This window comes from Pediculus humanus, genomic scaffold, assembly GCF_000006295.1.
Source record: "Pediculus humanus corporis 1103172108318 genomic scaffold, whole genome shotgun sequence".
Classification (NCBI taxonomy): Eukaryota; Metazoa; Arthropoda; class Insecta; order Psocodea; family Pediculidae; genus Pediculus; species Pediculus humanus.
Window position 1 is genome coordinate 1526512 of NW_002987887.1, and position 18638 is coordinate 1545149.

General features: G+C 29.3%; 2 protein-coding genes and 2 non-coding genes across 4 annotated transcripts; 1 reads left to right on the plus strand and 3 right to left on the minus strand.

Moving 5' to 3' along the window:
* Positions 1 to 6628: 6628 nt before the first annotated feature.
* Phum_PHUM604710 lies at positions 6629 to 6700 on the minus strand. The gene has a single exon. It is a non-coding gene; the product is annotated as a tRNA-Thr (tRNA).
* Positions 6701 to 13019: 6319 nt separating this feature from the next.
* On the minus strand, positions 13020 to 13092 carry Phum_PHUM604720. The gene has a single exon. It is a non-coding gene; the product is annotated as a tRNA-Phe (tRNA).
* Positions 13093 to 13338: 246 nt separating this feature from the next.
* Positions 13339 to 14424, plus strand: Phum_PHUM604730 (Programmed cell death protein, putative; the record flags this gene model as incomplete). Its single annotated transcript, XM_002432873.1, has 2 exons — positions 13339 to 13987; positions 14018 to 14424. The coding sequence occupies 2 exons, from the start codon at positions 13339 to 13341 to the stop codon at positions 14422 to 14424; spliced, it is 1056 nt and encodes a 351-aa protein (XP_002432918.1).
* Positions 14425 to 14843: 419 nt separating this feature from the next.
* Phum_PHUM604740 (uncharacterized protein) lies at positions 14844 to 18107 on the minus strand (the record flags this gene model as incomplete). Its single annotated transcript, XM_002432874.1, has 9 exons — positions 14844 to 15041; positions 15190 to 15420; positions 15536 to 15896; positions 15965 to 16169; positions 16254 to 16551; positions 16622 to 17043; positions 17120 to 17345; positions 17416 to 17886; positions 17961 to 18107. The coding sequence occupies 9 exons, from the start codon at positions 18105 to 18107 to the stop codon at positions 14844 to 14846; spliced, it is 2559 nt and encodes an 852-aa protein (XP_002432919.1).
* Positions 18108 to 18638: the final 531 nt, after the last annotated feature.

An 18638-nucleotide genomic window follows, 5' to 3' on the forward strand; every position in this document is an offset into this window, starting at 1 on the left:
TCCGGTTTAATTTTTCTTCAATTGGAAAATTTCACCTCCATGTTTCACTCTTAGAAACCTGGTTTGTCACCTGGTTGTTCTGTTGTTCTGCTCGCCATCACCCTACAGGATTTGTCAGTAATTCGTCTTCTCGTAGTCCCATTCTTTGATGACGTAATCGATGTCGTCATCATACACGCACTTTATCAAACTTATCGATAATTATAATGTAAGACAAAAAAAAAAAAATTCTATTTTGAAAATAATAATGGTCCGATGGTGGAAAAAAAACGTGAATAAGTATTTTTTTAAAAATGGCCTACACGTTTTTCCTGCTGTTGGAAGCAACAGAAACAAACAAAAGACAAACAACAGCAGAAAAAAATTTTAATTCATTCAAATTATTTTTCGTAACGAACATCCCAACGATTAACATTTATTTCTGTACTTTAATTTTTTCTTATAATTTTCCCATCGAATTAATTCAACGTGAGAGGGGGGCGGGGGGTGAGGGGATGAAAACAAAAAGATTAAATTATGATAATAATAATAATAACAATTCAATATGGCACATGATTGTGCTCGTGAAACAATTTATTTATAATTAATTTACATAACGGTTTTTAAATCGTCGAGTAATTTTAAAACAATCACAACAACAACAACGACAACAACAATTTCGTTTGTTTTAACAACCGAAAAAGATAATAATAATAATAATCAACCCACAGGAAAAAACAAAGAATAGGAACTTGGTTAAAGACGTTTCCCTCCACATCTCGTTTCCATTCACATCTCTGGACCCACAGCATCCATTATCAGCAATCATCTCACTCCATCAACCTTATCATAAATAAATATATTATCAATCACTTTTATCCTCCCCCCCCCACGTGTTCACGTGTGCGCCAATCATTTTTTCCACGGTCGATTATATATATATTGTCGGTCTTGTAGTTTCTGCCTGGAGAAATAATCTCCAGTTCGGTTAGGTAACGTCATAAACCTCACGTTAAAAAAACCAATTTATTATTATTATTATTATTAATTTTTCCATTTCACGTACTCGCAAGGTTTCGGGTGCATTATCCAGATATTTTTTTTTTAAATAATTACATACACCCACTCCACTTTTTTTTTTTTAACCGTTACTACATCTTTCGTTCTGCTTCCACTTTCACCCGAGATTTTTTTTTTTTTTTTTTTGTTTCGGTCGAACGATAATTTCAAAGTTAATTATGTTTTTACATAAATGTACATACATACATACATACATACATACATACATACATAAGTATAATACAACAACATAAATTCGTTTGTTTATTTGACCGAATCATCATCATCATCATCATTATTATTATTCGAATGTATAAATTACGTGAGTTTAAATTACTTTTTTTTTTCCTACGGTAATTTTATTTTTCTTTGTTTTGAACAACAATCACGACCGCCATCTTGATAATTCTCAAGAAAGAGAAAGAAAGAGAGAGAGAATAGTAAAAATTTTATTCAATTTAATATTATTATTATTATTTTTTTTGTTATCTTCGATCTTTTACTACTATTACTACAACCTGAATGTGCCCACCACAAATCATTATTATTATTATTAAATCATTTATAATTGGCTTAATATCGAACTTCCTCTGGAGAAAGAAAGAAAGAAAAAATGGTAAATACTTAAAAAAAATTTAAATCGTCAAATTTTTTTTTTTTTCCTTTGTTCGATTTATTATTATTATTATTATTATTATTATTATTATTAATTTTGGCCAACAGTTGTTGTGTGTTTCGTTCGAACAACTGTTTCCGTTTTCTTATAAAATTTCAAAAATGATATTTGATCTCCATGCAATTCTTTGAGTTAATATCCGTTTGTGGTAATTTTTTTTTTTTTTTGTTACGTTTCCAATAAGTTTTTTGTTAAACAAAAACCGAAAGAAAGGCATAAACAAACTTAATAATAATAATAATAATAATAATACTACCATCATTGATTTTTAATCGGTATCAGGTGTAAACCTGGACAAAACAAATTGTGAAAAACTCCGGTAAGAACATTCGCCAAAATTAAAATTCAATATAATAATAATAAGGAAAAAAAAAGAAAAAGAGAGAGGGGAAAAGAAATAGAAAAATTTAGAGATAAAGAGAGAGAGAGAGAGAGAGAGAGAAAAAGAGAGAAGGCGAAAGAGAGAAAGAAAAAGAAAAAAACAGGGAGAAAAACAGAAAAACTGAGAGAAAAAGAGAGAAAAACAGAAAAACTGAGAGATAGAAAGAGAGAGAGAAAAACCGAAAAATTGAGTGACAAAAAGAGAGAAAGAGCGACACAGAACAAGAGAGAGAGAGAGAGATAGAAAGATAGGTACAGAAAGAGAGAGAGAGAGAGGAAAAATAAACAATTAAATTTTTTTGTCCAGATACACACACACATATTTACGCGCCTAAAATTTTTTGGAGAGCTGGAAAAATACGTGAATAATCACCCTGACCTAAAAATATAATTTTTCTTTTTTCTGTTTTTTTCTGGAACATTCTTTTCTTTTTTTTTCTTTCTCCAATCGGAAAATTATAAAATTTACATTTTGACGTATTTATCAAATAAAAAAATAAATAAATAAAATTTCCTATCGATTTATATGTATATATATATATAATACAATTTTTTTGTTAATCGTTCTAGAAATTTCGAAAAATAAAACGAATTTCGTAATTATTTCCCTCCCTCCCTCCTTCCCCCTTCTAAATTATTTATTTCCTTTAACGATTATTGATTATTTTCGTTGTTATTATTATTATTACTTAATAATTAATCCAAAGTTTCTATTTTTTTTAAATTAATAATTTACGTTTCGCCTGCCGTGAATTTTTTTCTTTTTTCCACCGAACTCAAACGATGACACGATAATAATAATAATGATAATGATAATAATAATAATAATAATAATAATAATAATAATAATAATAATAATTCGCAAGAAAATAATTAAAAAAAAAATAAAATAAATCGATGAAAACGTAATCCGCAAATCGATTGATCTATATATTAAAGTAGTTTTGTCTTCGTACGTACCCAAGAACCCTTCACCTCATATGATAAATTCCCTTATCGATTGGAAAATTTTTTTCTTTTTTTTTTTTTAAATTTAATTCATTCCCCCTACTTTCCTTACGACAGTCTCAAACATCTTACATTTCGTCATCGTTATAATTTTCTTTTCTTTTTTTTCCTTCCCGTAGTGCAAATCATCGTGAAGTCTAGTGAAAATTTATTTCGACAAAAGAAAAAAAAAATTTTTAAGAAAACGATTTTTTACAAAAGTTAAACGTGTCGAAACGTACGAAACTAACAATGCGAGTCATTTAAATTTTATTCAAGACGTAAGAAGATTGAAAAACGTTATGCATTTTTTAAACGTTGATTATGTAACTAACGATAAAATGTTTTTTCTTTCGTTTATTTACTTGAAACGTCGAGGCATTATTATTATTATTATTATTATTATCATCACCGTCATCGTTAAAAAAAAAAAAAAAAAAAAAAAAAATTTTTTTTCCTTTCTTTCTTTCCCGTATTTTATTACGACCATGTTTAACTTTTATAAAAAAATTTTTCAAACCGTCGTGCGTGTAACGGTCGGACGTGGAGTTCAAGGCTTAATGACGTCACATATAAAATGAGCAGCCATATTGGATTTGTATAAAATCGATTCATGTGCCGAAGTGTTTTTCGTTTCGTTTCGTCAGAGATCTTTAAACTACATAGGTAAAGGTGACAACAAAAGAATCGATATATCGTTCGCGATAAATAATCGTTTACCACCTTTCAACAATCGAATTTGTACATATATATATATATATATTATCTGTTTTTGGAAAACGTAAAATAATTTTGTAATCGTGGAAGCAGAAAACAATTTTTTTCTTTCTTTCCCAAAATCGTTTTGTAATAATCGATACCTTGTACTCAACTAAATTTAATTACCGTATTAAAAACAACGATAAACACGTACCCTTTTCTTTTGTTTCTGACACGACATTTAAATTTTACAAAATTTAAGAAAAAAAAAAAAATAATAATAATAATGCTTTTATAAAAAATCCCTATCCCCCCATTTCGAAATCGTTTTTCTATTACCACGTTCAACGCGGGCGCGCGCGCGCGCGCAATCGTTACCTACATACGTGCATTAATTTTTCCATAGTCAAACGATACGCAATCGTTAAAATTATTTTGTTTTTGAGGGGGGTAGAGGGGAGTAGGGGGAGGAGTGGGGGAAGGGAATCCGACCACGACCAAAGTCAAAATTAAAAAAAACCGACGACAACAACAACAACAACAACTTAGAAAAAAAATAAATAAAGACGACACGTGTGTGCAAAGGACTAAAATACGTGCATGCATGCATGCATATATACATGTGTACATTTTCCCTTTTTTTTCTCGCGGTCACGTGATCATTTTATAACTTTCTTTCCTATTTACCATTACATCTACGGGATACAATGGAAATTATTTTAAGATCGATTGAAAATAATCTTAGACGAATGGATAGATTTTTACCCTCGGGAAGAAATGTGTCGAAGCAGAAGAAGAAAGAATTTCAAGTGAGAATAAATAAATAAATAAGAACGCCTACGCCACAGACTGACTCTCAAACCCGAGAACAAACATAAAATATACTAGTAATGGGCAATCCGCCATGTTTATTATCGAGGGAGCAGTTTTACGATCCTTTCGAAAATAAAACTTCTTTCATCCGGATCGTTTCCATGGCAGTCCAAACGTTTTTTTTTTTTTTTTTTTTTTTCTCGAACTCTTTACCACGCATGTTTTTGCCATAGAATCGTGTCTTTGTCTCACACACACACACACGCACACACTCTCTCTCTCTCTTTCTCTCTCATCGTTTGTATGCACGCCCTTTAACATGTATTTATATATATATAAGACGAATTCGCCGGCGCAATGTGCGTATGCGTTCGTTCGTTCGTTCGTGCGTGCGTGCGAACGAACGTCTTCGTCTATTTAAAATGTTTATAAACAAGGAAGAGAGAGAGAGAGAGAGAGAGAGAGAGAGAGAAAAGTTTTTCATTTGTTCACACACACACGATTAGGCCAATTTCGGTTGCAAATGAACAAAAAAAAAAAAAAATTTCCGCGCCGTCTGCCGATAAGAAAAGTTATTTAATGACCCTGACACAAGGAGACTAATAAAAATTGTTTTTTTTTTTGTTCAGAAAACTCGTACTGAACTTTTTTTATCGATATATTTTTTTTTTTTTTTCTAAAAAAAAATTCTGTATTGAATTTATTTGTCCGTCTCTTTAAACACCTACAATATCCCATGTATATAATTCATTCTTATTTATTTTACCCCCTCCCTCCTCCCTCCGCCCTCCCCCCCCAAAAAAAAAACAATTTATTATTTTTCGACGTTCGTTTGTTTAACACGCGCGTTCGAAACGAACCAAATTTTTTTTTCGAAAAACAAAAAAAAAAATTTTAACGATCGTAATAATAATAATAATGGTAACGTGGGAGCACTTGGAGCCATACCACACTCTTCGCTCAAGGGCAATAATTTCAAATAAGATTTTTTTTTTTTTTTTTTTTAGAAAGTTATAATAATAATAATGATAATAATAATTCTAGTGCCACGTTTTTTTTTTGTGTGTGTGTATGGGAGAGCAAGAATTTGAGTGTGACCATTTTGTTTTAAACCTGGAATATGTTGTGATGGTGATGGTGATGGTGATGATGGTGGTGGTGAGAAAATTTTTGACAGGAGGGATTCGTCGCGTGTAAAAAATGATGATGATGATGATGATGATAATGATAATGATAAAAGAAAAAGAAAAAGAAAAATAATAATAATAATAATAATAATAATAATAATAATAATAATAATAATGAAATCTCACGTGTCAAAAATTACTCTTGGTTGAATAACCTCAATTAGTGTTGTTAGCTAAATGAAAAAAAAAAATTTTTTTTCTCTTAAATTCACACGAATTTTTTTTTATTTTTATTATTTTTGTCTCTCGAAAGTAAAAGACAATGAAATTCATTTAAAACGACGACGATGACGATGACGCCATTTTATCGTACGATTTTAAAATTATCGATCGAAGTTTCTAGAACAATCGCTAATCGCTATAAATCGCTATAATCTACAAAAGACTATTTGAGTAAAAAAAAAAAAAAAAAATTTATTTTTTACCGAACGAACTAACGAAAACAAAAATTTTTTTTTTCGAGGGGGGGCGGGCGGGGAGAATTTTGGGATGAAACGTCAAAAGAAATCACATTAAAAAAAATTACGATAATAATAATAATAATAATAAATTACAATTTTCCCTTTGACCGTTTGCCATTTAAATCCTTTTAAATGTACGATTTATATAAATATATGTAAACATAAACAATTTTTTTTTTTTTTAAATATTTACAAATTCGACCCAAAAATAATTGCGTACGAATTACGTTTTTTTTTTTTTTTTTTTTCTCTCGAAAACTCGTAAATCGATATTTTCGATAATCGATACTCGATAAAAAAAAAAAAAAACGTTCGATTATTTTTCTAAAAAAAAAATTAAAAATTAGAAAAATAATACGGAGAAAAAAAAAAAAAAAAAAGAAAATTGCCTCCTGTGAGGTTTGAACTCACGACCCCTGGTTTACGAGACCAGTGCTCTTCCACTGAGCTAAGGAGGCGTACGCCGGTGTGAGACCGAATTAACGTACATAAGATAAACGTGTCTTTTCTTTTCTCTCTCTCCCTTTTTTTTATTATTTATTTATTTATAAAAATCGTTTTTTAAAATGGTCGTCAGAGTGAACTACGTTACGGCTTTCTTTCTTTCTTCTTTTCTTTTCGAAAATTTTCCTTTCCCCCCCCCAAAAAAAATAAAGACACCGGTATTTTCCCCCCGTGGCAAACTCAGTAGTAAAAACAAACATGAGACAAAGTCCGCAATAATAATAATAATAATAATAATATTAATTTGAAATCGAAAATAATATAAATAAATATCTATGGGTCTACCATGACTCAGGGGCGTACCTTCGAGAAATTTCCATCGTCGTGGTGATGATGGTTTCCAAAAAGAAAAGAAAATTATACCGCACACTCGTATATATTACGTAATGAAAAAAAAAAAAAAAAAATCAAACACCTTTCGTTCCATTCAATAATTATAATCTATTCAAGAAGAAAAAAATTTTTTTCTAATCTATATTTTTGTCATCTTTTCTTTATGATTCTCCAAGGACGATGGCGGTTCGGTTCGATTCGGTTCGCTCGCCTGCAGGCAGGCAGGCAGGCACACACGCACACGCACACACACACAAAATAATCTTACGCATACACACAATATCATCATCATTATATATATATGTCATAGAAAAAAATAAGAATGAAATTTTTGTCAGGGACAGCTGATTCCTCCTTTTCCACAATTACAATGATTTCTTTCATCGAAATCAACGCGTTTTATCCCTTGAACCTACATGTCTAACCCTAAGGGTGTTACCCTCTTTTCTTATCCCTACGTATAGACATTTATTCTTAATCTTACTACTACCACTACTACCCTTGCTACTACTACTACTACTACTACTAAAAGTCGTATTTCCCGTTACTCCCCTGCGTGTGTGTGTGTGTTTGCCACCCGCATGCATTTTTATGCATTTACCTATTAACCACCCGAGAAAAAATCCATCCGTGAGAATTCGAATTTAACCGAAATATATATGAAAATGACCTTTTTCCCGTTGATGCAAACCTTTACCGTTACGCAACCTTTTCCGTTATCGTTCAACATTATACGTCACACGTACCACTTTAACACATTACTTATACCCTTTTGTTTTCGTCAACGATAGATAATAATAATAATAATACTCATTTAGAATTTTTCGAACAAAAAAAAACCGAATGGTTTTGGAAAAGGGAGTGTGAACGTAAAAATTAATTAAGTAGTTCCTAACCCGAAAACTGGGGTGACTAAGATGTGATGATGATGATGATGATGATGATGAATCATTTGATAATAATACTCGCGAGGTTATCTGCTCGAAAACAAATTAGGTAGGTACCTATTAAAAATTATCGATAAAGTTTATCATTACGGTTGCCACATCGTCGTTTGTTTTTGCAAACGTGATACCTCGTGAACCTTTTACAAACGTTCCTAACCTTTCATCCACAGTTTCGTCTGCTAGATAAAAAACATCGATCGAAATGTTGTTATCACAAGTTTACCCTGTCAATCCCAATAATAATAATAATTTTTAACGAAATTGATCATCAATCAATCATGAGAGATCGACAAGTTAATTAATAACAAACAAACAAACATTCGAACAAATTCATAATAAAACGACGCCATTTTTTTTTTAAAGGCCAAAATAAAAACGTTCCATTAATGCAATAAAAAAAAAGGTGCTGACATAAATGAAAACACCATTACACATTTTATTGGGGTACCCGAGAAAAATAAAACGACGACGACGACGATTTCTTTCCCCGGATGACTGACTGACTGTTTGTTGTTTGTTCGTTTGTTGGGGCAGTGGGTCGAATATTATTATTAAATTGTTTTGTTTTGACCAACAGATGTTTCAAATTCGAAAATATTTACAAATTTCATTTCATCATCGAAAAATATGTTTTCGTTCGACGTAAAAAAAAAAAAAAAAAAAACTTTTGATTGGTTTTCAAACAGTTTACAGGTACACGAATTTCAAAAAAAAAAATTTTTTTGTTATTGATTTCCTTTGACGTGATTTCACACGTTTAAATAAAAACAACCTAAAATCGTTAATAATAATAATAATAAGGAAATTTTTTTCGAGTGTTGATTAATCGAATTGTAACAAATATTAAAAAAAAAAAAAAAAAAATTCATTCAAAAACACTAAAAAATGAATTTTTTTTCCCTGAGGGTTGGGGGTCCTATCGAAAATTTCTTATAAATCGTCGAACCTGTTTCGAAAAAAAAAAAAACCTTAAATATTTATAAATAATTTTTTTTTTTTTTTTTTTTTTTTTCAAGTACCTATTGAATATTTTAAAAAGAAAGAAAAAAACTAATAATAATGATATTATTTTCTGAACAAGTTGATTTGCGATGCGTGTTTTAAATACGAAAACAAGGGATAATCCAATCGAACCGCTAAAAATTAATTCATACAAACGAACAACTCAATTCTCACTTTTTATGTTTTGTCATGTTCCAGACACCGAGGGGGGGGAACAGGGGGGGTTGAAAATCCAAAAATATTTACAAAAAAAAAAAAAAAGAAATTTCAATTATGTTTAAAATCGTTTACAAAAAAAAAACAACAACAACAACAAACGAACGCGTTTTCGACTAAAATTTTTTTTCCAAAAAAAAAAAAAAAAAAAAAAATTGTGAACGGTTCGTAGGGGGAAGTGGGGGTCGTGAGTTCGATTCAACATTTTGTCGGTTTTTTTTTTTGAAGATTGTGAAAATTTCATTTTTCTGGCAATTGAAAATGAATAACGTTTCGACAAAAAAAAAAAAAAAAAAAAAATGACTACGGAAATTATTAATTTATTTATTTTTTTTCTCATGGACCCATTATTAATTTTTTTTTTTTTTAAAGTAGTTTTGAAAGTTTTTGGTGGAAGGTGCGTAATCACGTAAATTAAATTTAATAATTGTAATTAAAGTTCTAGAAAAACTCTTGCTTCCACAAGCAAGGTGTCGGTAGTGGTAGTAGAAAGTGTCAAGGCTAACAATGTGCCACGAATCGAACGTGATTCCAGACCGACGTTTAAAAATTTATCATGTGATTCGACATTAATTTTTCCTTTAAATGGAAAACAAAAAAGATTTTTTTTTTTTTTTTTTTCCCCTGATACCTCATTACCACGTTCTCGTTCCACGACAAAAACTTGTAAAATACTCGACACCCGCGTAACCAAAAATAAATAAATAACGTCCCGCCATTTTTATTTTTTAACGTAGGTGTTGTTGTTGTTGTTGTTGTTATTCTTCCTCCCTATTTTTTTTTTTTTTGGGGGGAGGGGAGGGAAATGTAATCGATATTTTTTTAAAAATTAACAATAATAAAATCCCTGAAACGCGAATCCTGTAATGTATACCGTAAACAGTTTAAATTTAAAAAAAAAAAAAAAAACTTTCGTTTTCATCCCTTTAAATTTTACCGCCGCCATTAAAATTCGAATCAATTTTAAATGCAAAAATAATAAAAAAAAAATTATCGATAATAATGACGATTCGTTTACCCTTTAACCCGTAGTGTTAATAATAAAAGCAGAAGAAATAGAAAAAAAATCTTTTTTTTTTTTTTTTTTTTTTTCATAGTCGATTTCACTTTCTACGCCGCGTAAAAGCAGATGTTTGTCGTTTTTAAATTTAATTGAAATATTTACGTGGCAGCATTTATTTAAGAAAAAAAAAAAAAAAAAAATTCATTGATTTTTCCCTTTTTATTATTATTATTATTATTCTCACTCTCGACAACGAAATCGATATATCGATAATTTTTTTCATACGATTTCTCGATCATCCAGTCAGTCATCGTCGTCGTCGTCGTAAAAAATGAAAATGAAACGTGAAAATCGATTTAAAATTTATTAATAAGAAAGCTAGCAAACTCTCGATCGATCTATCGATCCATCGATCGATTTATCGTTTGGTTTTTTAAATAAAATTCTTCCCACATACGTAAGAAAAAAAAAAAAAAAAAAAAAATTAATCTTTCTTCATAATAATAATAATAATAATAATTCTGTCGTTTCGCAAGAGTAAACACATAACAATAATGACCCTCAAATTCATGTGACGTATGTTCGCCACCCTCGATATTTCAATGTTTTTTTGATGCATACACACAAAAAAAAAAAAAAAAAGAAAAAAACAATGAAAAAGAAAAAAGTCTCAAGAAGAGAAGAGAGAAAAAGAAAAAGAAAAAAAAAAAAAAGAAAAAAAAAATGGTCACATTATTTTTGGTAGAATGGGCAACAACCTTACGACGATTGCAGCTGTTGCTTAACAACCCAAGAAATTTGACGCAAACCCTCCCCCTAAACTCTCCCTTTTTACCCCCACCCCCCACCCCCCGCGACGGACCATTATTTTCAATAGTATTGCGTATATCAATATTGTATAAGATTTTTTTTTTCTTTCTTTGTCGTTACCAAGGTGGCAAAATTTTTATCCTAAATGTAACAGTAGTAGTAATAATAATAATAATAATAATGAAATCCTACCTTTACCTTTATCGTCCTCGTCGTCCTTTTAAATCCTTCTCGAATTTTTTCAAAACAAAAATTTTTATTTTTTTTTTCTTTTCCTTTTCGCCAAGCCCCAAAAACATCTGAAAAAAAAAAAAGAAAAATGGTCGTGAGTCCATGTAAAATTTAATAATATTTAAAAATTTGTGTGAGAAAAACAAAAACAATTAATAATAAGAACATGTAACTAATCAAGAAGAACGTAAACGTGACTTTTTTTTTTTTTTTTTTTTAAAATATATAAACCAAATATATATTTCTCTCTCTCTCTCTCTCTCTCTCACTCTCTCTTCGTAGACAAAACAAAAGAAAATTTTTAACATTTTTAATTTTTCAAAAAAATATTTTTCAACATACTACGACAACACTGACGTACGATATACAATCAATAATAACAAATCGATAAAATCGATATCTCGAAAGTAAAAAAAAAAAAAAACAAAATGGCGACGCATCACATCATCATTAATCGACGATTTTTTAATATTCACTTTTAAAATCATAAGAAAAATGATGATGATGATAATAATAATTCTATCATTCTTTCGTAATCCCTTTTTTTTTCCATCATTGTGAGAGAGGGAAAAAAAAGGGGATGATTTTTTCATAATATTAAAAAATTTTTTTTTTTAAATTCCTTTATGGTATCTGAACTCGATTCGGTCACCTTTTTTTTTTTACCTATTTAAATAAAATTTTTAAACTACCCCTAAAGAGAAGAGCACATAAGCAGACACACACACACACACGTGGGTTTTATTTCTTCCCTTTCAATCAAATCTTTTTTTGTATGTGTGTGTGTGTGCGCGCGCCAACTTTATCCAAAGGCTTTTTTTTTATTTTTTTTATTTACAATTCTTTACGAAAAACTTTTTTTCTATATATATATATATAAAAAGGGAGATTAAGATTTATCGAATCGTATTTTTGTTAATTTTATCTAATTCCACGTCGATTAATAAAAATATAAATAAAATTTTATAATCATTCACCTCGTCCCTAGGTCTTACTAATGTTTTTGTTTATAAAAAAAAAATGTAAACATTAATAAATATGACGTCATAATCAAATATGTCGGTGAATTTTTATGTAAAAGGTGTAACTGAAAATAAAGAAAGAATCGTCGTAAAGATTATATTACGCAAAAAAAAAAAAAAAAAAAAAGAAAAAGATCTGACTGAATAAAGAAAGTGAAACAAAAGGAGTCTAACATCTGGTTCTTAAGTTTTTTTTTTTTTTTTTTAATACCAAAGGTTTAATGGAAAGGAAAAAAAAATAGTAATAATAATAATAATAATAAAAGGATTAAATTTACTCCTTTTTTATCCCTTTCCTTTCCTTTTTCTTTTTTAGTTTTAATTTTTCTTATTATTAATTTCCTTTGAATTTGCCATTTGGTATCCGCAAAAAATTTAACTAGCCAGATGTTTTTAAAATGTAATAATGATCGGACTCCCCAATTTTTCCTTTTTTTTCTAAAAAAAGACGTCAGAAAGAAAGAAAGAAAGAGACAGATTATTATCCTCTCATTTGGCTTTTTAAAATAATAATAATAATAATAGTTTACGAAATAAGCATCTGTTTGACTTTTAACGGCGGCTCCCCATTTATATATATATATGTATTTTTAAACAATTTTTTTTTTTTTTTTCTGTTGGTAATGACTTAACATTGACAGATTTAAAAAAAAAAAAAAAAAAAAAAAAAAAAAGTTTTTCGTTTAAAAAAAAAAAAAAAAAACTTAACTGCCGAAACCCGGGATCGAACCAGGGACCTTTAGATCTTCAGTCTAACGCTCTCCCAACTGAGCTATTTCGGCACATGACATACAAGGACGTGAAAACGGTTCATCAATTAAAATTATTTTTTATAAAATTACTATTTACCCGTATAGGTGTCAGCACAGATTAACGCCGTTTTAAACCACGTTGGTGACTATAACGATGGCTTGTTAAATTTTCTCAATCCCTCTATGTGGTGTTTTTCTTTTTATTTTTCTTAGCGATAAAGTGAAAAATGTTGATTTGTCGGATGTAAGTGATCGAATAAAATAATTCTCGTAATAATGACTAGTGAAAAATCCAACGTGACTCTTGGGTGCATTGAAAAATGTGAAGAAACGTGGGCTTTGGAAAGTAGATATTTTCCAAGCAAAGTCGGCGGTCGTCCGGCATGGTTGGATTTAAAAAACATTAACGTTGATGTTTCTTGCACGATTTGTTCGGATCCTTGTTTGTTTCTTTGTCAAATCTACGCTCCGATTGATTCACAACCCAGTGCTTATCATCGTACCATTTTCGTATTCGTTTGTAAAAACCCCAACTGTTGTAAATCAAATTCAAATAATAATTTCAAAGTGTTCAGATGTCAATTGCCATTAGTGAATGATTATTACCCACCTGAAGAACCGACAGATGATCCTGATTGGAGTACTGATAGCAAAGTCGAGAAATTTAATGATATCTGTCACGTTTGTGGTTGTTTAGGTTCTTATCAATGTAGCAAATGTAAACTTATTAAATACTGTTCGAAAAGTCATCAAGTTTTCGATTGGAAAACAAATCATAAAAACATTTGCAATAGTGTTGTTACTACTACTCCCACACCTGAAAATTCAAACAACACATTTAATTTATTATTTCCTGAATATGAAATTATAGAAGAAGAAGAAGAAGAAGAAAAATGTGATGATTCCGATGAAAATATTACAGAAAGTAAAACGGAAGAAAAAAAATCTTACAAAGAAAGATTTAACGATTTGAAACAGTTGTTAGAAGAAGGAAATCTGCAAAATGCATCAGATGATCTTTTAATGGATTTGGATAATGGAAAAGAATATAAATATTTGAAACATTTTAAAACAAAGTTAAAATTAGTTCCTGATCAAGTTGTCAGGTATGACAGAGGAGGTACACCCCTATGGATATCTGAACCCAAATATTCGAATGAAGACATACCGTTTTGTGAAGCGTGTATGGGACCGAGACAGTTTGAATTTCAAATTTTACCAACATTATTAAGTTATTTAGATGTTGATAAATTGGATGATAGTCTCGACTGGGGAAATCTTTTAATTTACACATGTAAAAATAATTGTGACGAAGGGCCTGCTTATAAAAAAGAATTTTTATGGAAACAAGACTTGACATGATTGAGAATTTTAATTTTACCCACAATGATAAAACTACTTAATAAATCATTTTTAAAATTTATCGAGTATTTCGTGAGAATGAAAATCGAATGTTGTGAAATGTGCATCCCGACTTAACAAAATGATTTTTAAACTATTTTTATCATTAAAAACCTGTTTTAAATATGATTTGCGCCCAAAAATTTAAATTTAATAAATATAAAGAAGAAAAAAGAAGAAAAAGAAAAAAAAAAGCAATGATATAGATATGATTTTTTTTTTTTTTTTTTTTTAGATGAATGGTACCCAATGAATTCTAATAAACTGAAATAATATGGTAATAATTTGATTTTTATAATATAAATTAAAAAATTACTTGGTTTTTTTTTTTTTTCCCCGTCTCATTGGCCCACGACGCCTCCGTTAATATCTTCAATCATTTAACTTTTTTTCGTCGAGAAAAAGTTTGCAAGAAGTTTTATAACGGATCCGAATCTTTCACCTTTTTGTAACGATTCTTGAATCCATTGTGGTAAAGCATTTATACATTTTGTTTTAGAAAATCTTTGGTCGATTAATAGTACGGAAGCATAATCGTTTTTATGGCGCACTGATCGTCCTATGCTTTGATTCACAGCCTTCATGCACAGATTTTCATAGTAGACTTTTCCCGCCAACATCCCCTAAAAAAAAAAAAAAAAAGAATTTTTTTTTTTTTTTTTAGGGGGCACAATTACACACGCACAAAACCATCGAAATTTATTTTATTCGTTAATAAAAACTTACCACGGTTTGATTTAAATAATTCATTTTTTCTTTAAGTTCCGGATTAGTTAAATTCGGATATGGCAAACCGACGACGATGATGCAACGTCCCAAATCGTCGTTGAAATTTAAACCTTCGCTCAATTTCCCGCCAACAACGCTGAATAGCAAAGCTCCTGTTTTTTTCACAGCTTCACTGTAATCTCTTAAAACTTCATCAACTTTATTTGTTTTTTTAGGTTCCCGTAAAACCTAAAAAAGTTTGGTTGTAAAAAAGGATGTGGGATTTAGAATGTTCTAGATTACTAGCTTCTTAGGTTTCCCACAAATAAGACTCATTTCTCAAATAATGCGCCCAAAAACTAACCTTTTTCTTCTTCAGTAATTTCATTATAACTCCAGTTTTTTCAAAATGTTGATAGCTAAAATTTTCATATTCGTAACTTGGAAAAAAACAAACAATTCCAGCTGGTACAACGTTACTAATATTGACAAGGAGTCGACCCAGTTCATCCAAAATCTCAACGTTTTTCCGATTTTGATAGGAGAAATCAAATACTTTTCCCGTGGGACCAGATGGAACTATTATTGGTAGAATATTTTCCTTCGAAACTACGTGTCCACAAGTGAAAACTTTTAAACGATCGGGACTTCCACCAGCCAAGTAAAAAAGTTGATCTGTGAATTCGGAAATTGGTTGCATAGTCCCACCGGCAAGTATCACGGATCTGGAATTTTAATTTTAAAGTGAAATAAATACTTTAAATCGATGGATCATGTTTTAAAAATGGATTACCTTGCATTTTTGACAATATCTTCAAAATGTGATGCGGGATTAAGTAAAAGAAATTTTAATGTTGACGTTCCAACGGTTTTATTTATAGTACAAACGATTCTCCCGTCTAAACAATGGTTGGTTAATGAGTGCAAAAATGTAGTGACGTTAAAAAGAGGATTTCCTTCGATGATTTCATCTTCTGCTTCAGGTTTTTCCTCAAAATCTGCAAATTTTTATAATTATTTTTTAATTTAAAAGGGTTTAAATACATAAAACTTATAGAATTAATCGATATGAAATGACTAACCTCCTTTTTTAGCAGACAGTTTTTTTAAAAATGCAGAAACACCTTTATTTTCTTCTTTTTTATGTAAAATAACCGAGGGTTTATATTTTAAAACAAAACCACGAAGTTTATTCACAATATTGCTTTTAGTTATAAATTCTAATATTTTGTAAAAATTAATTGTGTCTATCTCTGTGGAAGGAATGAATTCTGCCAAAGTTTCTAAAGTTATTTCCGTTTTATCATTCGACACTGCATTAGGATGCACTCCATCTTTTCCACCGATTTTCATAAATAATTTTTTCACAATAAAAATTAACTAAAATACAAAATTTTAAATGCTTGTAAGCAAACTTCAGGTAATTATTTCATAAATAATTCTTTAATACCTGATTTATATGAAGTAAATTTATAGCTGAAAATCTATCACTGTATTTTTCTTTATACTGTACAAGTTGACTGTATGAAGCAGCCAGATCATAACCGCTAATCGAACAACTGTAAATGTTTCCTATCGCATCTAATAAATTATGAGCTTCATCGATGATGACAACTGAATCTTTTAAATTTATACCGCAAGCTTTTCTCGTACTGTCATGTAAAATTGTATTGTATGGGACAATTATAACTTGGGCATCATCAACTGCATATCGAGAAGCATAATATGGACATCCATTAAATTTATTTCCTTTGTGTAATAATTGTTCTACGTCTAGAATTTCCGACAAAAGTGTATGTTTCAAATCTTCAATGTTAGAGTGATTGTAATATGGACACCCAGTATTTGCTTTTTGTCTTTTTAATACTTCTCCTTGAAGAAACATTTTTAAAATTTAGCTTATTTGAAATCTATGATATTCAAAAATTGTAATGCAGTAAATTTTTACCATTTTCTGAAGTTTTGGTGGTTTTACTTTTATTTTTATCGTGTAGTTCTTGACATTTTTCATTAATCAAAGGTAAATGTTTTAGTTTTAGAACATTTTCATTAATACAATAATTCTGTCTCGAAGCCAATGATGCGACCCTAATTTTTAAATCATTGTAAGGACTTTTTTGAAGTTCCCTAACAAGTTGAGATAATTGAGAATGTGTTCGACTACAAAGAAAAATCTGAAAAAAATTAGGTTAGTTAGGAACAAAATTTGGAATTTTTTTTAAATCACATATTTTTCATTCTTACTTTTAAACCACAGTATTTATCTTCTTCTTCATTTTCCAACTCGGAATCACTCAATACATCACCAAATTTTGTAGCATCATTAGATAAATAATCGTTTAATAAAATTTCATCATCATCATCATCATCTTTAACATAATCATTTTGATTTTCTTTGTCCGTGTCTGAATTGATATTTTGCGATTGATGTTTAGCAAGTTTAGATGCTTTTATTTTAACTTTTTTTGCTTTAGTTTTAATATTTTCTATTCTGTTTTCCATATTTAAAACCCTATTTAACTCATTTTGTAACTGATCCCTTTTATGTCTGAGCTTTGTTAAAGAGGAATGCTCTTCTAACCAATTACTACCCAAGCTTGTATTTTTTAATTCATCGTTTAAATTTTTTATATTTAATTCTAAATCGTTTTTTATTCTTTCCTGAGCATCCAAAAGCCATTTTAACGAGCCACATATAAGTGACATTGATTTACCCTTTAAATAATTTCATTTATAAATTTTCATTCAACTTGTCAAACAAAATGTCGATATATTAAAAAATAACTTACGGTACCCGTCGGACTTTCAAATATTCCCAATTTTTTCCCTTCTAAAGCTTCGTATAAATTTTTCATTAAATCATTTTGAATTAAATACGGATTGAATGGAAAAGGAAATTTTTCAGGTGGATTTAATTTAGTTTCTACTACACTCATTTTGACGTTTCTTTTCCCGCGCTTAAATGACTTTTTTTTTTACCATAGACGTACACATTCAACCGGAAATTAAAGTCAACCATTTCAACACAATAAAACAAACATTTATTATTATCTTCTCAAAAAAATTATTAACCACAAAATAATAACTTATATTTAAAACAGAAACAAAATAATAATTATTTATTTCATTATTAAAAAGTAATAAGAGAAAATTTTACTCGTAAATATTAAATAAAAACGTACTTAAAAATTAATTGTTATGTATCTCTATGACATGTTTTAATATATATATTATTTCAAACGAAAAATTATATATTTTAGTGGAACTAATATGAGAAAAAATTTATATAAAAATAGAAATAAAACAAAATTTCTTCCCGGAATTTATTATTTAATTTATTTTTCCGACATAATTTTAATCACCGAAATATTAAAAAAAAAAAAATCAAAAAGCAGCATGCGGTTAAAGGACGATAGGTAAAAATTAGAATAATGGTAAATTTTGATAACTAACATTTTTTGTTTTTT